The following is a 24,146-nucleotide window of genomic DNA, read 5'->3' as shown; positions in this document are numbered from 1 at the left end:
GCAGAGTACTGGTGATAAGGTGGAGTGTGAGTTCAGGCCTAATGATAGTATTACTACCACTAATGGTAATACTACAGATGATGCATCTACAAGTACCGCACCTCTCGTCGAGCCACAGCGAGAGTACTCTATTGCCTAAGATCGGCCTAGGAGGACAATTAAAAAACCTGCTAGGTACGCTAGTGACGATGAAACCCACTTGGTTGCTTATGCGCTTTCAGTTGCACAGGAGGTTGATGGTGATCCATCCTGCTATTCTGAGGCTATTTCCTGTGCCAACTCGTCCAAGTGGTTGGTTGCTATGCAAGAAGAGATGGAAAGTCTCCATAAGAATGAGACTTAGGAGCTGGTAGATTTGCCGAAAGGTAAACGCCCATTGAGCTGTAAGTGGATTTACAAAAAGAAAGAAGGCATTCCTGGGGTTGAGAAAGCACGGTGGAAGGCACGGTTAGTTGTTCGAGGTTTTGATCAACGTGAAGGTATTGACTTTAACGAGATATTTTCTCCAGTTGTTCGTCATACTTCTATACGTGTTCTACTTGCTTTTGTTGCTCTTTTTGATTTGGAGTTGGAGCAACTTGATGTAAAGACTGCTTTCCTACATGGAGAGCTTGATGAAGAACTTTACATGTACCAACCTGAGGGATTTGAAGTTCCTGGGAAGGAACATTGTGTCTGCCGTCTACAAAAATCTCTTTATGGGTTAAAGCAAGCTCCAAGGCAATGGTATAAGCGGTTTGATGCGTGTATGTTGGGGCAAGGGTTCTCAAGAAGCCAGTATGATAGTTGTGTCTATTTTAAAGAATTTTCTAAAGGGTCTTTTGTCTATTTGCTTCTTTATGTTGATGATATGCTCATTGCTTCCCCTGATATGTCTCTGGTTGATGACTTGAAGTCTCAACTAAGCAATGAGTTTGAGATGAAAGACCTCGGTGCAGCAAAGAAGATTCTTGGCATGGAGATACACAGGGATCGTCAAGCGGGTAAACTTTATCTATCCCAGAAAAAGTATGTTGAGAAGGTTCTTGATCGATTCAATATGTCCAATTGTAAACCTGTGTCTACTCCACTTGGTGCACATTTTAAGGTATCCTCTGGTTCATGCCCTAAGTCTGATGTTGATGTGGCTTATATGTCAAAAGTTCCTTACTCTAGTGCTGTTGGAAGTCTTATGTATGCTATGGTATGCACTAGACCTGATTTGGCTCATGCTGTAAGTGTTGTGAGTCGTTACATGCATAACCCTGGTAAGGAACATTGGAACGCCGTTAAATGGATTCTACGGTACCTAAAGGGTACTTCGTCTTTGGGCTTGGTTTTTGATCGAAATTCTTCTACATCTACTGATATTGTGGGCTTTGTAGATTCTGATTATGGTGGTGATCTTGACAGACGTCGGTCGCTTTCCAGTTATATTTTCACTCTTTGTAATTGTGCTATCAGTTGGAAAGCTACGCTTCAGTCTATTGCTGCGTTATCTACGACTGAGGCGGAATATATTGCAGCAACAGAAGGTGTCAAAGAAGCTACTTGGCTACGGGGTTTGGTTATGGAACTTGGTGTTTCACAAGGTCACACTATTGTGTTCTCTGATAGTCAAAGTGCTATCCATCTCACCAAGAATGATACCTATCATGCCAAAACCAAACACATTGATGTCAGATATCATTTTATTCGAGATGTTGTAGCTGCGGGAGATATAGTCGTTCAGAAGATTCATACATTGGAGAATCCAGCAGATATGCTCACCAAGCCTCTACCTATCACTAAGTTCAAGCAGTGCTTGAGTTTAATCGGCTGTTTCAGTTGTTAATTCCCACAGTGAATTTGATCCAAGGTGGAGATTGTTAGGACATAAATGTATGGCTCAAAATCCTTTGAAGAATTAATCTTCGGACATCCCGCGTCGCATGGTAGCACTCCAGATTCATGTACTGCAACTGCCGCACAATCAACACATGTTCTCACATTTTCCCATTATTCATGCGCTATTTTCTCTTATTCAATGTATAAATAGCATTAGCTCCTTTGTTTTCAAACACACATCAATTCAACATATATTATATTCATTCTTTCTTTCTCACGTAGCATACTAATATATATATATTTATATTTTCATTCTTATTAATTATTTTTGTCATTTTATATTTTTTCCTATTATTTAACTTCTATAATTCTCAATTTTCGATTCTTCGCTTCCGCATTATTCCGCTATATTCCTAACACTCTCCCATACATCCAAGAAGTCATCTTAAATATTCAGAGCTCGACTTCTCCTTAGTTGGCTATGGCAACCTGGTAGCAGGCTCCAATGGCTCCGATGACAGCCTTGACGGGAAGTACAGGCTACGGCAATAATTTCCAGCGGCTCCGGCGGTTGAGCGGCGATTTCTAAAAAAAAAAAAAAAAAAAAAAAAAAAAAAAGAGATGAAAAGAAGAAAACAAAAGAAAAGAGCAAAATGAAAAAAACGAAGCAGAAGAAAAACAAAAAAAAAAAACGAATAGGAAAAGGGAAATAAGTTTTGTTTAAAGTATGTATTTCATGTATATGATGTTATTTGCTTAAAGCTTCAAGGGAAAAGGACGTGTGTGGAGTGTAGTGTGCCACGTGTCCTTCTCTAAAAAGAATGAAATAAAAGAGCTCTCTTCACAAGAATGAAAGCAGCGATTCCCATGTATACATAGTTTCCCAGTCTCTTCACGCCCAGCGGTCCATTGCGATAGGAAAAAGCTTCAGCAACGGATACCGGCAATCCCAGCGACGGATGGCGAGAAATTCCAGCAGACCCAGTATTAAATCGTGTAGGCACACCTCCAAGCTCCAGTAAGTACTGTTGACAGCAAAGAAAAAAAACTCGACAAACAGGAAGGAACTCCGGTAAGCTGCAACGACGGTGGTGCGACGATCCACTTCCGGCAACGCTAATCTCCAGCTACACCCATCAGCCGGCTCCGGTTAACTTCCAGTAGACGTAGCAGCTCCGGTAGTCTCTGGTGAGTTGTGACTTTTGCGATCCTCCGGCAGCAGCGTTGGTGGGTGAGCGGCAACTTCTGCAAAAACAAAAAAATCTCCGGCGGGCAATTCCGGCGACCCTCCAGCAGCGGCGATCTCCGGCGACCTGCAAAAGACAAAAACAGAGCTCTGCGATAACCCTCCAGCCGCGGCGATCTCCGGCGACCTGCAACAAACAGAAACAGAGCCCAGCGATGAATCTTCCAACAACGTCGTTCTCCGGTGAAAGGCTGAGCGGTGTCATCCTTGAGCGGTTTCGATGGCTTTAATGACGAAGAATGGATTCCGGCTCCCATCTACCTCCGGCAATCTCAACAACCTGGTGATCTCCGGTGACTTCTGCAAAAAAAAAAAAAAAAAAAAATCCGGCGAAAGATTTCACGATGCTTGTTGTTCCATGAGATTGACAAGTTTCCTTGAGGCGGTTCAACGGCGGCTGTCCTACGAGATGGGCAACTATCCTTTCATGGTGCACGGTTGTTTCTGGCATTCCCCTCTTCTTGTTCCTGTAAATAAAAAATGCATATAGGGAAGATGAAATATAAGGTTTTACCCGATTAGATAGTCGGACCTTGGATTGCTCCTCCTCGCTTCTCTGTTTGTGATGTTGGTGTGAGTTTATAAGTGTGATGAGGCTCTTATTTATAGTTCATCGTAAGGGAGTTGTGATTGGAGTTGGATTCTACAATCAGATACAATTTTCCAACAATATGAGTCAGTTACTCAGTTATACTGCTGAAATCATGGTGTTAGCTTGGCTTGAGTTAGAATTCACGTGCACACCGTGACTTTGAACTTGACTTGAGTTTGTTGATGGGCTTAGAATTTTAAATTGGTCAATGGACGTTGTATAGCTTCTTACCTTTGGGATCATGGAGTGTTGCTACACCAACTTCATCCTAAAATAATTTTGGGCTCAATGAATATGTTTGGGCCCATGTAATGCACTATTTTGGCTCATAGAATATTCAAGTTTATAGTCGGGCTCATTTTGTGGCAATTTAATCTTTTGATTTGTATTCGCGAAATATCCGCACATACATTTGGGCCCGTGGAGATAGATGCACCACGATGAATTTAAAGGACCGTTTTGTTAAGTTTCAAGACTTCCTCGCTCCAAGCACATTAAGCGACATGTCCCGGCAAGTCTCGAGGGGGCAATTTGTAGACACAGAAAATTTGAACCCAACAAATGGACTGATAAATGGTTATTGGACCGACATCGGGATTGATTATTGGGCCAATTTAATTAATTGGATCATATAAATTAATTTAATTTAATTAGCCCAATTAGATTTGATTTGGGCCATTGAATTAATTAATTAACTGGTCCAAGCCCATTTTATATTTGAATTTGAATTATAAATTATAATTATAATTTAAATATAATATTAATTTTATTATATTTGAATTAGATAATTATAATTTAATTTGAATTTGAATTAGATTATACAATAATGAACCTGGACTTGATCTTGGGCAAGGTTCATTTTCCTAATTAGTTAATTAATTAATTAGTTAACTAAAAAGGGGAGTTGGTTGAGGAATTTTAGTTAAGCTTTTGGTATAAATAGAGCCTTCATTTCATTCCAAAAGACACTTGAAAGTTTGAAGAACTTGAATGCTTAGAGCTTGAAGGCATTGCACAACTTGAAGAGTTAAGGAGTTGAGAGCATTTGAAGAACGCTTGAAGGCTTGGAGGCATCTTTTGAATATTTTGCAGGCAATTTGAATCCATTGCAGGTACTTTGGAGCTTTGCAGAATTGAGTGTCTCGAAGATCTTGAAGTCTTCTGAAGGCATTTGAGGACCTTAAGGCGGCTTGAATCCATTGCATGTGTTTTTGAAATTTTGCAGGATTGATTACTTCTAAATCCTTGATGCTCGTTGTTGGGAGTCACGCCAATTAAATCCCGGAGGCACGCGCCACTTAAATCCCGGAGGCTACGCTACTTGAATCCCGGACGCACTTCCATAGATAACGTCAGTGAAGAATCAGAGGACTAGACAGAGATTTTGTACCTACATTGAATTATACACACGCTGTACACGGAATTTTGTGAATATATACAAAGTTTACTTTTTGTGTTTACAGTCTCATGTTCTTCGAGTTCTCTGATCTTATGTGGATTAATACAAGTTTATTGCCGACTCCAGCAACAATAGTCACCCTACCACTGACGACATCGTCGAGAAGGGAACTTCGGCCGTCAACAAGGTTTCGTCGACGACGGCCTTATCGGAGGAGGGTTGGAGGTCCAGGGAGAGCTTGATGGACTGGGCAACGAGGGAGGGGAAGAGGAAGAAGTTAAAGGAGAGGATCTCAAAGACGATGAGCATCTTGGCGGTGTTGGCTCGCGGCGGGCACTCCGCACTCATACAATTTTGGAATTATTCGATTCTTAATTTTTACAAATCCTAATAGTATTTGATTTAATGTCTAAACAAATTTAGAAAGTAAAGAACTATTGGATTTCGACTCTAATATTTAATTTAGACTTTTAAAAAAATATTAAAACAAGTCCCCATAGCTTAAAAACAATTTAATCAACCATCAATTTAGTGAACACCACAATACCTTACGAATTATAACTTCTTCAAGTTCATACTGATAGACTAACCTCCGTTGAGAGAAACTTCCTCTAAATTTGAAAAGATTAATACTGACAGGCATTCATGCAATGGATCTGATCTGCAAGTTGTGGTGGTGTGATTTTGAAGACAATGATCATTAATTTCAAAGTCCGAGAATCTTTTTGCCCGTTTAATTTCAATGATCTTTCTCAATATCTTAAACAATGTTTTTTGTATTTGAGCATCTATACAGAACATCATTTGATTAAGCACATTACTTTTATTTATAGTGGACAATGGAAGGCTTTGTGGTGTGGAGCAAAGAGGAAAAGCCAGGAGTTAAAAGAGAGACTTCTTTAGAAATTGTTCGGGAAAAAATACAAAATTATTTGATTGAGCACATTACCTGACTTTTAATTAGTTACAACAAATGTGTAATTTGAGTTATAAATTCTTTAAGATTATTTTTTGTAATGGAAATTTTCTATGTTTATTATATTTAGTAATTATATTCTATCATTCTAGCTTTTTGGATTACAAGCTAAGGACTATTAAAATTATTCATTATATTATGCATTATCCAATTAACTCAATAAAATAATTACTTTATCTTTATTTGATTTGATTTTATTTCTTTGCAGATATTTCATACAAATGTAACTCAATGTATGGAATGTGATTTACAAGTTATTAAGAAAGTTTATAAGGAGTCTTTACTTCTCTTTTAATTTATTTTCTCAAAGGACAATGCTCAAAATAAGTGTAGGGAAGGAATTACTATTTCAAATTATTTATTACTCTTGTGGTTTTAAAAAATAATAATAAACATTAGAAACTTGTAGAAAAATTTAAAATTTTATGTACTTTTCAAATGTCAAAATATATTTTACTTATAAAAATAAGTATGAATTTGAATTTTTACCCACTGAGTCTTTAAATAGCCTATGATGAATATAACTATATTTAAGCTTTTGTTATCTCTTAATGTATATATTACATGTGGCTAGTTATTAATTTTTATTTGTTTTAATCTTTATTTTTGAATACTTATGTTTAAGCACAACCGAAAAAATCAAAATAACATAATTTAAATTCACAAATAGCCTGCTTATATGTTCTTTACAATTTCTTTGGTTGTCCTTATACATGTTTCACTTTATATATACATTTTACGTAGTATCTATTCTATGTTCAAATGTATGTTGTTGTATAGACCAGAAGTACACTGAGCTTTTGAACCGAAAGCTGCCGCTCCTCACGTTCCATGCAAACCATTCAGCAAAACGGCTGCAAAGACCATGATCAAGTGCGCCTAGAAAGGAAGACATTCCAAACTTGAACCGCCTTTGGGCATGAGTGCAAGAGGTGGTTTAATTTAAATCATCCACCTTGTAAACGACATATTATTACAAAACTCTAATATATTAAAATCTTTTAAATGATACTGATATTAATTTTATATTTTTAATTAGCCTACAATTATAATTATAGTTTAACTAAAAAATAAAAAATAAAAATCAATATGCCTGGTTTTTTGTGGTTAAATAAAAAAAATCTTATTTAAAATTTTTAATGATATATTTGTATGCTTTTAATTTTATTTTTACAAAAAAAAAAATAGAAAAATGATGAATTTAGGGAGAAAAATAGTAATTTGTTAAAAGTTTATGAGTTGTTTTATAATCCTAATAAACTTAAACCATTTAAAAGTCTGAATTAAATATTAGAGTCCAAATCGAATAGTTTTTTTACTTTTTAAATTTATTTTGAAGTTTAAATCAACTACTATTAGGATTTGTAAAAATTAGAAACGAATAATTCTAAAATTGTACGTACTAAAGTTTATAAAAGTTTGAATATCATACGCCGGTAATAAAGACTGTATAACCTGTATTTACTGTTTCCTTAGCTTTCATCTTCAAGAACCCAAAATTCTCAAATTTAATAATCCCTTGCTTTTCTGTGTATGGAGTTGATTCCTGGTCTTCCGGACGACGTAGCTCTGGAATGTCTTCTTCGGATTTCGTTTGATCAGTTTCCCAAAGCTGCATCTGTCTGTAGAGCATGGAACGGTGTGATTAAGCAGCCGGAGTTCTTCCGGCGCCGGAAAGCTTCCGGTCTAACCCGACCTGTCATTGCCATGGCTCAGTCCAATAATGGTTTATCCGGGAATCTACCGGACCGGCTCACGCTTTTCGAGCCGGTAAAAGGGCGTTGTTACGATGTTCCGCCGATACCGGAGATGGTGGCAGGGATGCCGAATTTCTGTCGCGTCGTCGGGATTGGGCCGGAGCTGGCGGTGATAGGCGGGTGTGATTTGCGGACAGGGCGGTTTCTGAATTCTGTTTTCATCTACAATTTCTTATCCGCCAGGTGGAGGCGCGGGGCCGATATGCCAGGCAAGGGACGCCTGTTCTTCGGATGCGCGGCGTCGGAGGAGGAGGGGACGGTGGTGGTCGCTGGCGGACTTGGCTTGGGCAACATCTCGCTAAAATCCACGTTGGCGTATGACGTGGCGAGGGACAGGTGGATGCCGTTGCCGGACATGTCATACCGGCGACACAAGTGCACGTGCATCTTCCACCGTGGCAAGTTCCACGTTGTCGGCAGCTACGAGGTGGAGGCCCGTCAAACTACCGAAACACTCGACCTTGTCACCCGCCAATGGCGCCTAGGTGACAGAATCTCAGAAGTGGCGGCCTTATCGCGTGAGACAACTTACCTAGAAATTGTGGGGTAATATACATAGTCAGTGCAAGTAAAGACGTGATTGCATTAGAGGACGGCACATGGGTGGTCATCGCGAGAGTCCCGCTACGCCACGTGGCACATGTGACAGGGTGGCAGGGGAAGATGATGGTGATTGGAAGGGTAGAATATAATAGAACTCGGAGACGACGGAGAGCTTATGTGCTGGAGATGAAGAGTAAGAAATGGACCAAAGTAGAAATTTCAAGTGATTATTGCGAACATGTTCAGTGTTGTTGTATAGACCTCTAAAAGGAATACTGAAACCTCAGATCCATCATTTGTTCTTTTGAAACACTTGTGATTATTTACGAAATAGTATCTATTCTATACTTTGATAATTTTCTTTTTCGGCTTAAAGAATCAATGAATTGATCATCATCTTTTTTTAGTACATTCATCTTAGATGATTGAGGTTAAATATTTCACATAATGGGAATACGTATGATACATTTGAATTGCTTTACTTCACTGTCTATACATCCACTTTGAACTTTCTGGATATTGGTATTTATGTGGATATATTTATAATAGCTCCAAATTTGCTGTTATTTGATGAATCTGAGTTCATCTGCTTAGTAAAGTAGCAATCTTTTTACCCCTAACTTTTTCAGTTGGTGGTAGTTCATAATTACAAGCTTGAGGATTGACTTGTAGGAGACTTGCAAAAGGTGTTGCTCTTATAAATGGAGGGCCAGCCTCTTTCAGGTTATGCACAATTATACAATTACAGTCTTGAAAATACATAACATATGGTGAAGATTATTGTAAAGTTTCACACATTCCTGAGGACTATTGTACATATTGGAAAGATGGGTTCTGGGAGGTGAATTCACTTGAAGAGAAGCTCGGGAGCAACACCTCTCGAGGGCCTGGAACTGCTGCTGCTGCTAAGATCACTGGGCGGTGCAACGCACTCTAGTCTCCAACTTTTCGGGATGATTATCATGCTGCATTGCAGCTCCTAATCCTGAGTTTTATACTTGTATAGTAAATATGCTTGGCATTTTGTTGTGCTCATTTTTCAGTTGTATTTTAAAAGATTGTGCTATTTGCTGTTCTCTAAGAATGTATGGTATATTGGAAATGCAGTATGGCTTTACTAGAATTTTGAATGTTTTGGATCTTGAGTTTCTTGAGTCACTGATGCACTGTATAATCATTATAAGGGCATCATGTTCTCCCCTTATATTTCCTATTTTGCGGGCAATCTCCTCTACATAATCTATAATCTCTCATCTTATTTTCTCTCCGACCATTCTCTCTTTTTAACATTTTGAGGCTGATTCGATGTAATTTCTTCTTTTCATTTTTTAAAAATAATGATAAAAGGTGTGAACATCATCACACCTTCAGAATTTAATGAATTATGTTATTAGGGAGATAAATTTCTCTCCGGAGCAACATGCTCCTCTGAGTTCTCTCCCTTCCCACCAATAATCTTCTTTCTTTTTCCTCCTATAGAGATGCCCTAAAAGAGTTATTTATTTGTATATTGTGATTTTTCATTTTCTACTTTTTTTTTTCAATTTCCAATTTTTTAGTTTTCTGATTTGATTTTACAAATTTAATTTTTAGAGTTAATTTCATTTCAAAGCAGTGAAGATGGAATATTAACTTACTTAGCATCCTCAATAAGGAAATCTATAAGCCCTGTTTGTTTTCCATATGACATTGTGCAAGTAGAGGGTGTATCTCCACAACCCACGCGTCCAATACCTTGAAGGCAAAGGTATCAGTTCTAAAAGATCCAAACAAGACACCAAAGATCAGATCAAATATCAATTTATTTAATGATACAAATTCTTTGTTGCAACACCACAATATCATCTAGTTTGTTTCATAATCTTTGTGTATCCACAGTAATAGATGTTCAAAGTTAAAGTGGTCATACAAAATCTTTGTGAAAAGAAAGGAAAAATAAAAAGGCTTGGCAAAACAAAGGTAAGTTGATGATGGGGATATGGGACCCTGGGGTCCATTTTATTGAGAAAGTTTTGGCCCAATCGCTAAGCGGAGTGTCTATCTTTATGAGTGAGGTGGGTCCGGGGTGTCCATTTTTATGGGTGAGTTGTTGACCCAATAAGAATAATGAAATTCTGTTGAGCTAAGGAAAGAAGGAAGCTTGTAACAAAATATTGTTAAATTATTACTAGGGGGACAACACAAGTCCCAAACCACCAAGCCAATCAAGATCTTATGTACTAAAGGGCAGGAAGCTCCACTTATGCACGAGAGTGCGCTGGAAGTAAGGTAGTGGAGGGACACATGTGTGCTCTAGAATGAAGGCTGTCAAATGCCATCCATCTGTCAACCATCCGTGAACCCTCAACAGTATAAATAAGCATCATTCCCTCTCTTTTAAATGCACCCTTTAGCTCACCAATCCCCTTTTGATTCGTTGGTGTGAGTCTTTGACCCCCTGTTGGCACACCAGAGTTTGAATCTTATTGGTAACATATTTAGTTCTACTTAATTTATTAATTCCCTTGGCTTGTTTAGTCACTATTTTGGGTCTTATTCCATTCCTTGAGCCGTAATCTTTGTATTTAGACCGCCATTCTAAGCTTGTGCCTCGAACTTTTTCATTATTTTGGGCCTTATCAAGTTCATAACCTCTCAATCCAGCATATGTTTTCTACCCTAATGAACCCTTTTAGACAGGCTTGACTAGATCTTCCAGCAATGGAAAAGGCAAACCCCCTTTAGACAAGGTTGACTAGATCTTCCAGTAATGGTAAAGGCAAGTGCATTATCACTAATGTCTTTTCATACCCGTCTGCTCAACCTAAGGATCTCAACTTTGGGACGGGCAATTTCAAGTCCATGAGCATTTTCAGACCCAACATCCACAATATTTAACACCTTGTAGTCATTCCAAAAAGGATCGAACGCAAACCCAAACGAGAATATCACATATACACAAAAATTTACAAACCTAGTTGTCTACTCGTGGTGTCCAAGCTTTCGTTTTAGGGGATGGTAACCCAATATTAGATTATAACATGATATCAGAGTATGTTTGGTTCACTTTGTGTTCACCCAATTGCGTACTCGTGGTATTAGTGGCGTTTTATAAGCTTTCGTTTCATGGATTGGGTAACCAATCATAAATTATAACATGTTATCACTTTTGTTTCAAGGGAGGGTAGTCCAATCTTAGACTCTGAACATTCAATATGTAAATTGTGAACATTCAATATGTAAATTGTGAGCATTCAGTATGCAAAATTGTGAATATTCAGTATGTAAAATTGTGAACATTCAGTATGTAAAATTGTGAATTTTCAGTTGTGAACATCCAGCAGGTAGATTGTAAACATTCAATATATAAATCGTGTATTTTTAGACCTGAATCCACCTTGCAAGATGAATCCGGATCCACGGAATAATTTGTCTCCAATATACCAAATTGCAATTTCACAAATTCTACCGTGCTCAATTCTTCAAAAAACAATGTAGCCCAAACGGTAAATTCTTTGAGCCCAAAATGATAATCCATCAGCCATGTTCCATACAATAATCGCCGGTTGCAAAAACTAACGTTTTTTGACTAAAACGCGCCTCCCACTTAAAAAAAAAATAATTCAGGTTCGATTTCTGACAATAACATTTTTGTGTGCATAATTTGAATTATATATCCACAAATTCATAACTATATATCCACAGTGAATAAATAACACAAAATCCAGAATGAATGAACTAAATATTCACAATGAATGAACTAAATATCCACAATGATTAAATTAAATATACACAATGAATGAACTGAATATCCACGATGAATGAACAACATAATGTTGTTGAGTGGAATTGAAACTGATTTTTTTTTAAAAAAAAAATGGGACGCGCGTTTTTAGTCGAAACGACGTCGTTTTGCAACTGTGTGCACCATGCACAGCATAACTATTGTACAATAATTTGCCTATTTTCATGCAACGCAAATTTCAAACAGAGATAGATTAGTTTAAGAGCATCTACATCAGGGGAGAAATGGGGGAGAATTCACTACTTTTGAGGCTAAAATGCCATGGTGGCAGAGAGAGAATCAAGAGAGAGAAGGGGTGGGGAGCATCTGCAAATGTTGGAATATTACTCCGCCCAAGAAAAAAAATTAATGATGGAGGAAAGAGAACCAATAGAGAAATGACATGTTTATTTTTTATATATTTTTTTTATAAAATCAGTTTTGACATTTTTTTTCCCTCTCCTCTCACATTATTCTCTTTCCTACCCACTATTACGTTCTCTCCCTAGGGATCTCAAACTGATATAGATGCTCTAAGTTCAATAATAAAAGCATATCAGATTCCCATGAATGAATATTGAGAACTTTTTATTGCCCCAACATGCATCATCATAAATTCAAATAATAATTCCCAAACACAATTAAATGAGCCGCCACCCTTTACGCAACCCAAAAGAACAACCGGCAAAAATGGCCATTTCTAGAAAATTTCCGACGTGAACAGCCATCAACCATCATCTATATTTATTAGAGTCCACCTGCCAATTACCTAATCGGCCTGTGAAGACTCTGAGCGACGTGGTGCCAGCCGGGATTTCTCCTCGGAACAGGTTCGATGCGACTTCCGAGCTTAACAAGATCAAGGAGACCCTCGCCGTTCACAAATTCCCTCTTGATGAGTACACCCCCATTGCTATCCGTGCGATCCCTATGCCCGTTGACAAGTACCTCCAGAAGGTACGTATCTTTACTGCAGTTGAGGATGAACTCCGGCGATCGGTTATGATGCAATGTGGAGTCAGGCGTGGCTTCTTCCGTGAGGCCCGCAACATTGTGCCGGCCACCTTTCTCAATTTCTGCAACTATCTAAGGTCACCCCTGGGTCAGCAGGATGTTCGTGACGGTCACAACCGCCTCAAACTTGAGCAGAAAGCCACGGATAACTGCCGCGCCGAGGATGTCGCGTTGCTGGCTCTTTTCAACCACCAAAGATTCGATCTGGCCCAATATCAGATGGCTATCCGCGCCGAATGGGAAAAGAAGAGAGCGGAGCTCCTTGAGAAATTGCGCGCTCTTGATGATAAGTACAAGCGCAAGCTGGCCCGTAAGAAGCGCAAGTACCAACCCGCTGGGCAATACCAGGAGCCATCAGAGGTGGAGCTCATGCGTGAGTGCTGGAGCTACTACACCACTCACTGTGTCAACCGCGGCGTCGCCGCTCCTCAGCGAACCGATGAGGAGCTAAACTTCGCCTTCAGCTCTTTCTCTGCCATGGTCAAAGAGGACCACATCGTTAATTTCATCAGAAAGGACCCCATTAAGAAGATGCTGCAAGATTGGGGCACCAACAAGGTAACAAGAGATTCTAATGGAAGATTATAGAAGATCAACTACGGAAGAAAGCCTTAAGTTAGGGAGTATTGAGTTTTGTTTTGTGTATTGGTTTGCGAACTGAGTGACTTATGAGTCAGCTAAGGTTGTTTAATCTTTGCGTGGTGTGATGGAGTGGCTTGTAATGTAGGGGAAAGATCTTCCTAGTTTAATGACACTAGAGAAACTTACTTGGTCTATTCTTTTAGCAAAAAATGAGCACGGAGGATGCAAATTCTACTATTAAGTTTTGTCATTATTCTTGTGATCTTGTTTCCCATACTTGCTCCTTTTGCAGCATATTGATGCCTGTGGCATTTGATCGATTTGAGATCACACATGTCCCTTTTTTCAATTTTCACACTTTACAGATCGTGGAAAGCATGATCTCGAGGTGGGTGAAGACATAGTTCCTGAGGGTTCAGCTTCTCAGGATTTTAATTCCTCAAATTTTTCTGTGTCTTCACCCACCTGGGAATCATGCTTTTCACTATCTGTAAAGTGTGAAAATTGAAAAAAAGGGACATGTGTGATCTCAGACCAAATGGCACAGGTATCAATATGCTCCAAAAGGAGAAGTATGGGAGACAAGAACAATAGCAAAACGTAATAGTAGAATTTGCAGCATCGGTGCTCTTTTTTGCTAAAAAAAAAGATCAAGTTTCTCTATTGTCATTAAACTATGAAGATCTTCCCCCTACATTGCAAGGATGTCATAAGGTTCACAGCATTACACTTAACCTGCTATTCTTTTTAGGTGGTGCCATTAAACAGTAGTAGAGAGGGCAAGAAATATGACAAGGATTAATCATGAGCATTTGGAAGATTAGAGTGAAACCAGTGATATCGTGAAGGAAAGAACCACCAGCATTCCTTCCCTTTCACCCAATGTATGTCTAAAAGAGAATCATCTCAAGTTTATCCTCTTCTTCTTTCTAAACGACTGCCAATCCACTAATACATATAATAAATGTTACGTTGTTAAGGAACATTATTCCCCGGGTGGCTAACTTACTGAGAATTCATTGGGATTGCAAGACAAGACAACTTATGATGCAGACACAGTTTTATGATTCCATGATTCCGGCCACTTGAACACAAAGAAACTGTTATTACTAAAATAATGCTTCAAATGATTTCAACCTCACCCCATGCAGATCTATTTAATAGGCGTAAAAAAGGAAGGTACTGAATCAATCGTTATACATTTGACTATAAATAATCAAACTGGAGCTAAGGGAGCAAGTGCAGAAGTAAAATCATATTCGCCCTGTTTGGTAAAAAATTGGCCTATGGGCTAATTTTGGCTTATTTGACCATTATTAATTGTTTGATTTAGTTAAAATATCAATATAAATGTTTGGTTAATTAACTTTTTGCAACTCCAAAAGGCTAAAATTCAAAAGGCTACTCCAAGCAACTTTTTCAATTAGCTCTTTGAGAAAGGAAATTATACCAAACAGCTATCAGCTAACAGCTAATTTACCAAACACTTTTCTACAAGCAACTTTTTCAATTAGCTCTTTGAGAAAGGAAATTATACCAAACAGCTATCAGCTAACAGCTAATTTACCAAACACTTTTCTACAATCAGTCAATGTTATCAACTATTTATACCCTATAATTAACACAATCAGCTAACAGTAAACACCTATCAGCTAACCGCCATTTTACCAAACAGGGCCAATGCATTCCTCAGTTTCATCTTTAAAAAGCTGGACACAAACAACCAAATGTCTTCCATTCAAGTAAAATTTAAGTGGAAGCTAGCACAAATAAATATTTTGTGTTTATATCACTAACCTGTAAAAGAAGCATTGCTCAATCCTGCAATAAAAAGAGAGAAATCCATGTAAGGAATTTTTAGACAAAAGGCTGAGAAATAAAAAAGTAATGATATAAAAATAAAAGAATATCAAACTTCAAACTTCAAATAGATACATGCATGCTTCTGTGTAAACATATAGCTTATATACAAAGTAGCTTATTGATAACCAAAGCAGAGTAGATGATGTGGAAGAATACTAGATTGCTACTTTACTAAGCAGATCAGATGAACTAAGATTCATCAAATAACAACAAATTTGGAGCTATTATATATCCACATAAATACCAATACCCAGAAAGCTCAAATAGAAAAGTAAAGCAACTCAAATGCATCATATTTTCACTTTGAAACATTCAAATCACAATAATTTTAAACACGAAATAGAAATGTAACGTATTCTCATTATGTGAAACATTTAATCTCAATCATCTAAGATAATGAATGTACTAAAAAAGATGTTGATCAATTCATTGATCCTTTAGGTCGAAAAAAGATTAGAATAGATACTACTTGATCCTAAGTGTTTCAATAAAATGAATTATGATGGATCCGGCCGGGCCGGGCAGGGGTGGGGTTTCAGTATTCCTTTTAGAGGTCTATACAACAACCAATCGTTATGCTGTGGACTCGTGCCCAACGTGCATCATGGGGACGGTAACGGTGTCGTCAGTGGCACCGTTATCTTCCTTTTTTTTTTTTTTTTTTAAATTTCAGACCGCTTCGTTATAGGAGCATATATTCACAGCTCTGTGTTCATAATTTCATAATTGTACATTCATAATTCCATAACTGTACATTCATAATTCAATAACTGTAAATTCATAATTTTCGAAGCTCTATGTTCATAATGTCAGAGTTCTGTGTTCATAATTTCATAACTGTACATTCATAATTCAATAACTGTACATTCATAATTCCATAATTGTACATTCATAATTCCATACTGTATATTCATAATTCCATACTGTACATTCATAATTTTCGAAGCTCTATGTTCATAATTCCGTAACTGTACATCCATAATTCTATAACTGTACATTCATAATGTCATAACTGTACATTCATAATTTCATAACGAATACGCTATTAACGCCGTTAACAGCCTTTCGAACAATTTTTTTTTTTTTTTTTTTAGTTAGGACAGCGTCGTTTTCCCTGAAGATGACGCCGTTTTAGAGACGTGCGCACCTTGCAAGGTCCGCACGTGCGCATAGCATAATTTGCCATACAACAACCTGATAGAACATGACGGCAATAATCACTTGGAATTTCTACTTTGCTTCCACTTTAAAAAAAAAAAAATGAAAGATAAAGGTGCCACTAATGGCACCGTTACCGTGTCCAGCATGCATGCTGGACACGGGTCCGTAGCATAACGATTGGAATATGTTCTGGTACCATAGATAGCAAATAATCTAATATCTCAGCAATCTAAGGGTGTGTTTGGTTCGCACATAGGAATCGAAATCGGAATGGGTATCAAATACTTGGTAATGGTAATGAGTTTTGGTGAAAGTATTTAACATGTTTGGTAGTAGGGTGGAATGAGAATGGTTACTAATAGTAGTGGTTAAGAATGAATAAGGGAATGAAACCCTTAGGGGTCGTTTGGTTCAAGGAATGTCAGATTACCCTAGAGAATGTTAGATTGCTGGGAATGTTAGATTACTGGAAATGTTAGATTACTGGGAATGTTAGATTCCTGTGTTTGGTTAAAATTGGGGTATGTAATATAATCATGTTTGGTTTAGGGTTATCTTTTATTCACACACTATAATATCCTTAACATATTTTGATATATTTAAATAAATTTAAAAATTAAAATAAATAAATAAGATAACGGTATCATATATAATTACATGATTTTAAAATATTAACTAAAATATTGAACTTGAGAAACAATTATTTTATATGCTAACCTAACATAATAAAAATAAAAAGTATATAATTACAAAAATAATTATATATATATGTGTGTGTGTAATAAACTAACATAACCAAGGTTATCTTACATAACCTTAAAAATTGAAGGGAATCACATTCCCTTCAAAATCCTATGTGGAGGGAATGTGACATTCCTGAGGAATGTTAGATTCCCTGAGATAATTTGAACCAAACATAGGAATGTGAGGTTTGGAATGTCACATTCCCTTGGTTATGTTATATAACCTGAACCAAACGCCCCCTTATTGTATTTGGGTATGGGTTTTTCAATTGATGAGTATTCGAAACCCATAGTAGTGTTCTAAAAACCTATTAACCAAATAACAACAATCACTTTCATACCCATTCCTATGGGCAAAACCCACCAACCAAACACACCCTAACATTCCATAAGTTAATCTAACAACTAAACACCTCCTTAGTATTAGTGTGTTGAATTTTTTTTTTTTTATGTGATGATACGAATTACATAATACACTCATCTGTAGGGTAAATAGTGCGAAAAATGCTTGACTATCACAATAATGAAGCTAGAATTTCGATATTATTTGTTTCCTGAATTCTCTTAGCATCAGTTAGCATAGCATGCTGTCATTGTGTGGTATGTTAGTTTATTCAATTGCTGGAATGACTCCAAGATGTTTGATGAAAGGCCTCCTTTAGAAACATGGCCTAGAGAAGGGTAGGATGAGAAAAGAGAGTCACTCAACTATAATGTCAGTTGAATTGAGAAACCATAGCAACCAACAACAGCTTACTAGATTCATGATGCTAACTTGACATTTGTAGTCTTGTGCTGATCGAAAAATGATTCTTGAATCATTTGTACTGATGCACTGTACCAGAACTCCACTGAGCTTTTGATCCGAAAACTGCCGGTTCCAGTGACTGGTTAGAGAAATCGCGCAGGATTTCAAGACCGATCTTAGGTTTCAGAGAACCTTTGCAATATTCATGCCAAGAGAGTCATCATTATGCCTAAGGATATTCAGCTGGCCGGCTAGGAGGATTTGTGGCAAGAGGGCTTAAGCTGAGGTTTGATAATCTGGTTCATTTTAGTTTCTGTTGAGTAGAAGTCTGTTCTGTTTTGTGTTTGCTTACTATGCTGCTTTTCCTGGTATGTGGTGTTAGAATAGTGTAAATCCTAGGGTTCCTGCAGTATTGTTGAAGAGATGTAGATATGCAGTCACTGTGCACTGTGCTAGTGAAACTTCAATTTAACTGGTTCTATTTCAAGGATTATTGCGATTGTCTTGTATCTGCAAATGATTCATAATTTAACCATATTTCTCTTCCATGAGTATATTACATAAATGAGAGGGCACATTTGACCTTCATAATGTCTCTGCTGTTTATAAATTTGAATTATAAGTTTTTTTTATTATAATTATTTAATTTAATTGTTACGATGATATTGTCTTTCAAGATTTTTTTGTTTTTTTTTTTTTGTTTTCTTTCTTGCTTCAGTGCATTTGATCTAAAGGCCAACATTTTGTTTCTTCTTATCATTATTTGAATAAAAAATGACTTAGGCATTGAATTCCAGACTTGGTGCAATCAACTTTATTAATGTATCATTATTTGATTTAAGAATGACTTTTGCATTTGAATTAAGAATGACTTTGGACTTTGGCATTTGATTCCATCTTAGTGTAATGTGCTTCTGTAATTGAGTTATATACCCACTAAACCCTGAGCTGAAATGGCCTCTTGTGTGCCTAGATTATTCTTTGTATTATTTATTCTACAGCACTATTTAGTCTATGTTATTGAGCTTGTCTTTTATATATAATGGTGTCAATCAATGAAATTTCTTACAACTTTCCAATACATCAAGAATGACTCAGCATCAACATTCCAAAACAACTTGATGTATTGGACAAACCTTGAGTGGGACTGGGAGTAGGTTTCAATGTCTCATGCTGAAAATGACCTAAACCAAATAGTCTCGTAAGGCCACGGACCTGCAGAATTTTCTTAAAAATTCGTATGTTTTTCATTGATGGGGTTTCACTCAGGCTCTGAACGCTCACAGGTAATCTTTCATATCCATCCACATGTTTCTTTCCTCCCGTTCTTCTGCTACCTCCCCCATTTCCAGCTACTCACTTCATCTCGATCTATTCATCTTTTCATGCGTATATGATTTATCTAACTTGAGCAGCATATACATTGAGGCTTCTATTGTTATTTCTTTTTTCTTGTTAAAGCTAAACAAGAGTGAGCTGAACTGGAATAAATGTTAGAAGCCTTGTCATTTTCTATGCTGTAGCAAGTCTTTGGCAAGTCAATTTATTGTCAAGTAGCAACTCAAATTCAAATTTAATACCAGCCAATTCCAACTACTCTTGCGAAATATTAAATCTTGAGGGGTTGACTTGGGAGACTTGTAAAAGGTGTTGCTCGTGTATAAATGGAGGACCTCTCTCTTTCAGGTTATGCACAATCATACAAATACAATCTTGAACATACAGAACAGATGGCAGAGTGTACTGTCGTTTTTGTGCTGGACAAGATAACAATCTTGTTAGAGGCAAAAGTGGTACTGCTGCACGGGCTCAAGGACGAAATTGAATACATCAAGGATGAACTGGAAAGGGTGATAGCTTTCCTTGGAGTTGCTGATACTGTGGAAGATGCTGATGCAGAGATCAAGGTCTGGGTTAAGCAAGTCCGAGATGTTGCATATGACATTGAAGATACCATTGATGAGTTCTTGCTCCTCGTACCTGCTGAGCATCAGTCTAGTAGATTCTGTGGCTTCCTGTGGAGATTCTTTTTCTCCATTAGGAACTTGAAATCACAGCAAAGGGTTGCTTCTGAAATCCAAAGCATCAAATCCAGGGTGCGCAACATTGCAGAGGGACATCAGAGGTACCGTTACAGGTATCATGTCCCGGACCAAGTCTCGAGTACAAGTCATGCTTATGAGATAGCAAATGACCGTCGAAGTGATGCACTTCTATTGGAGGAAGATGAGATTGTGGGAATTGAAAACCCCAGAAAAGAGCTAATTAGCTTGCTTCTGAAGGATGATCCTACACTCAAAGTGATCTCTGTAGTCGGAATGGGTGGTTCTGGCAAAACCACTCTGGTGAAAATGGTATATGATGATGTGAAGAAACATTTCCAGAGCCATGCCTGGATAACAGTTTCTCAGACATTCAAGGTTGAAGAGGTCTTGAAAGACATGATTCAGCAGCTGTTTGCAGAACTAAAGCAACCAGTCCCGGAAGGAATGGGCTCAATGAATGCAAACAAGCTGAAAGTGATTGTGAAAGAGTTCCTGTTAAGGAGGAAGTATGTTATTGTCTTTGATGATGTTTGGACTGCTCGAGTTTGGGAAGCTATTAAACATGTGTTACCTAAGGAAAAGCATGGCTGCCGTGCCATGATTTCAACACGTCTTATGGATGTAGCTTCTTCTTCTAGCACTGATACAAACGGCTATATTTATGAGATGACACCCTTGTCTGAAGAAGTGTCTTGGGCCCTCTTGTGCCGGAAGGCATTTCATGCGAGCTCATGCCCGTCACATTTAACGGAGATTTTAAAGCAAATCTTGAAAAGATGTGGGGGATTGCCTCTTGCAATTGTGGCCATTGGTGGTGTTTTGGCAACCAAGAACAAGACCAACATCAATGAATGGGGAGCCCTTTATCACAGCCTTGGCCCGGATTTTGAAGGCAATGATCAATTTGAAAGCCTGAGAATTATTCTGCTTCTGAGTTTCAATGATCTGCCTCAATATCTTAAACTGTGTTTTATGTATCTGAGCATCTATCCAGAAGATCATTTGATTGAGCACAATTCTCTGATTTATCAGTGGACAATGGAGGGCTTTGTGAAGCAAAAAGCGGGAAAGACAGTAGAAGAAGTTGCAGAAGGCTATCTCTTTGAACTCATAAATAGAAGCTTGATCCTTCCTGTGAAGCTCAACGATGATGGAAGCATGAAGCAGGGTCGAATCCATGATCTTTACCGAGAGATCATCCTTTCAAAATCAACAGATCACAATTTTGTCACCACAATCGATGAAGAGACTGCAGCATGGCCTGAGAAAGCCCGGCACTTGTCAGTCCATGGCACATTGGGCAATGCACAAATGAAAAGGCAAGGAACTAAACTTCGATCTTTGCTTACATTTAATGTGACAGATTCTCAGTTCTCGTCACACGTCGTTCAAATACTTAGTAGCTGTAGGGTTATCAAAGTTTTGGACTTACAAAGCACTTCTTTAGAAATAGTTCCTGAAGAAATTTTCCAATTGCTTCACTTAAGATATCTAAGTTTGAGAAGTACAAAGGTGAAAGTGCTTCCAAGGTCAATTAAGAAGCTCAGAATGCTAGAGATATTGGATCTCAAGTATACATTTGTTACTGAGCTGCCAGTTGAGATCTTAAAGCTTCAACATTTGCGACACCTTATAGTCTATTCCCATGTATCATTTGCATATCTACCATATAATTGTTCCCCAGGGTTTAAGGCACCAAAAGGGTTAGGAAAGTTGGGATCTTTAGAGAAACTTGTGTATGTTGAGGCTAACCCTGGTAATGGCACAATAGAAGAAATAGGGAAACTAAATGAGCTGAAGAGACTCTGCATTCTGAAGTTGAGAACTGAAGATGGTAAAGCTGTGTGCTCATCCATTGAGAAGCTCCTGAAACTTCGATCGTTGAATCTGAAATCAATAGAAGAGGATGTGGTCCTAGATGTCAATTACCTTTCTTCGCCTCCCCCTCTTCTTCAACGCCTTTACTTGTCAGGATACATGGGGAAGATGCCACATTGGATAAAGTCTCTTCGTAACCTGGTCAAAATATACTTCCGGTGGAGTAAACTCAAGGATGACCCGCTTGAACATCTTCAAGATTTGCCTAATCTTGTCCATCTTGAATTTCTTGTGGGCTATACTGGAGAACATATGCACTTCAATGCTGGGAAGTTCCAAAGCCTAAGACTGTTGAATCTGGATAAGTTAGAAGAGCTGAGAAATGTGGTGATTGGGGAGGGTGCAATGCCACATCTTGAGAAGCTGGTTATTCAGAGATGTAATCAGCTGGCAAGCGTGCCTGCGGGAATCGAGTGTCTCTTCAACCTGAGGTACCTTGAATTTTTCGATATGACTGATGATTTCATCTCGACGTTCCTTCCAGATAAACGAGGTGAAGATTATTGTAAAGTTTCACACATTTCTGAGGTTTATTATACATACTGGAAAGATGGTTGCTGGGAGGTGAACTCAGTCCAGGAGACCTCTAGTGGTCCTGAAACTGCTGTTAAGATCTCTGGACGGCGCAATTCCCTATAGTTCTCTACTCATGGTAATAGCATGAAGTTTTTAACCTTACCATCTCTAAACTCCCTAGTTAAGATACATTTCAGATTCACTTTCATATCTTCAATTTGTGTTTCAACTTTCCAATCTGCAGGAGCTAAAATGGTATCACCATTTTTGGAGAAGATCATTGTTCAAGGATGAATTGAAGCTTGCTGGAGAGAGTACATGAAGCATATTGATGGGGTATTATACACACTTGAGCCAGTACATGCTAGCCAGCCCAGAGTGGCATTTGCAATAAAAGGATGGAGGAATTGGCTCTGGTGTTCTCTGTTGCATCATCCTACATGCATATATCATGTTTCTCATTTGTCTTCCCAATCTTTAACTTTGTCTGTTGCATGTCTCATATGTTGTCTACTTTCTTGTAATAATGTACTTTTGATTGATGTTTGGCTTATGTAACATAGTTTTTTTTTTTTTTTTTTTAGTACTACTGACTCAGTTACAATGTAATATATGTTCATATGTAACATAGTTGTTGTTTGAACCTTTTGAATAAAGTAGCTTGCTTAGTTAGGGTCGGGCTTTGACTGAGTCACTATAAGGGGTGTTTGTTTTTCTTTATTTTTTTATTTTTATTTTAAGATTCCTATGCTTATTTATTACTTTGCCCTTTTAATTTTAATTATTATAAAATATATATTTTTTGTTAGTTTATTATACGTATCATATTTAATTATTTTGTAATTATATATTTTATTTTATTTTTTATTACGTCATGTTAGTTTATAGAGTCATTTTGTTTTTCAAACTCAAATTCTTAATTGAATTATTTTTAAATTATGTACATATGTATTACTATTGTCTTATTTATTTATTTTAATTTTGAAGTTTATTGAAATACATAAAAATATGTTAAAGATATTTAAAAAATCATTATAACATAAAAAGTAACTCTTAAACCAAACATGTTTATATTACATATTTCAGTTTTAATCATGATGCTCTAGGGGCGATGAAATTTTACCTTTGTGGACAAAGTTAACTTGTTTTTATATATTCAATTCAATATCGATAATGACACATTTGGTCTCTTAATTGTTGACTAATATGCAATTTAATCAATTATTTTATTGTATTTGTAAATTTAGTTTTTTAAGTATAAGATAGTCAAATTAGTCCCTCAAATCTTTACTTAAGGGTCCCACTTTGCGAGACTATAGATCCTTATCTGTGAGATCACTCATTTGAAATGATAATCGAAATGTCGTCACATTATATAATAATTGACTTAGTTTTTTGAAAAGCGAAAACAAATAATTAAGTAAAATATAACAAGAAAGCAAAGAAAATTAAGGCAAAAACTCTCAAGCTCCCCAACAAACTATCCACTGTTGATGTCAAGATCAGATATAGAA

General features: G+C 37.3%; 2 protein-coding genes across 2 annotated transcripts; both read left to right on the top strand.

Annotated features, from left to right (window-relative positions):
* The first annotated feature begins 7,552 nt into the window (after window positions 1-7,552).
* Window positions 7,553-8,326, top strand: LOC109186323 (F-box/kelch-repeat protein At1g80440-like). Its single transcript, XM_019336262.1, has one exon. It carries the CDS (start codon window positions 7,553-7,555, stop codon window positions 8,324-8,326), a length of 774 nt encoding a protein of 257 aa, XP_019191807.1.
* A 649-nt stretch (window positions 8,327-8,975) lies between these two features.
* Window positions 8,976-23,190, top strand: LOC109181458 (disease resistance protein RPM1-like). The gene is made up of 3 exons (XM_019331232.1): window positions 8,976-9,075; window positions 19,913-22,768; window positions 22,877-23,190. The coding sequence occupies exons 1-2, from the start codon at window positions 9,021-9,023 to the stop codon at window positions 22,753-22,755; spliced, it is 2,898 nt and encodes a 965-aa protein (XP_019186777.1). The 5' UTR covers window positions 8,976-9,020; the 3' UTR covers window positions 22,756-22,768; window positions 22,877-23,190.
* The last annotated feature ends 956 nt before the right edge of the window (window positions 23,191-24,146 follow it).

The sequence above is a fragment of the Ipomoea nil genome, unplaced genomic scaffold, assembly GCF_001879475.1.
Source record: "Ipomoea nil cultivar Tokyo-kokei standard unplaced genomic scaffold, Asagao_1.1 scaffold0188, whole genome shotgun sequence".
NCBI lineage: Eukaryota > Viridiplantae > Streptophyta > Magnoliopsida > Solanales > Convolvulaceae > Ipomoea > Ipomoea nil.
The sequence above is the reverse complement of the archived record's forward strand: the minus strand, read 5'-3'. Positions and strand labels throughout refer to the sequence as shown.

Coding starts and splice junctions, on each gene's coding strand:
- LOC109181458 (XM_019331232.1), top strand. CDS start 9,021: ATGGAGGGCCAGCCTCTTTCAGGTTATGCACAATTATACAATTACAGT. Junction 9,076..19,912: donor ATACAATTACAGTCTTGAAA/ATACATAACATA, acceptor ACAATCTTGAAC/ATACAGAACAGATGGCAGAG.
- LOC109186323 (XM_019336262.1), top strand. CDS start 7,553: ATGGAGTTGATTCCTGGTCTTCCGGACGACGTAGCTCTGGAATGTCTT.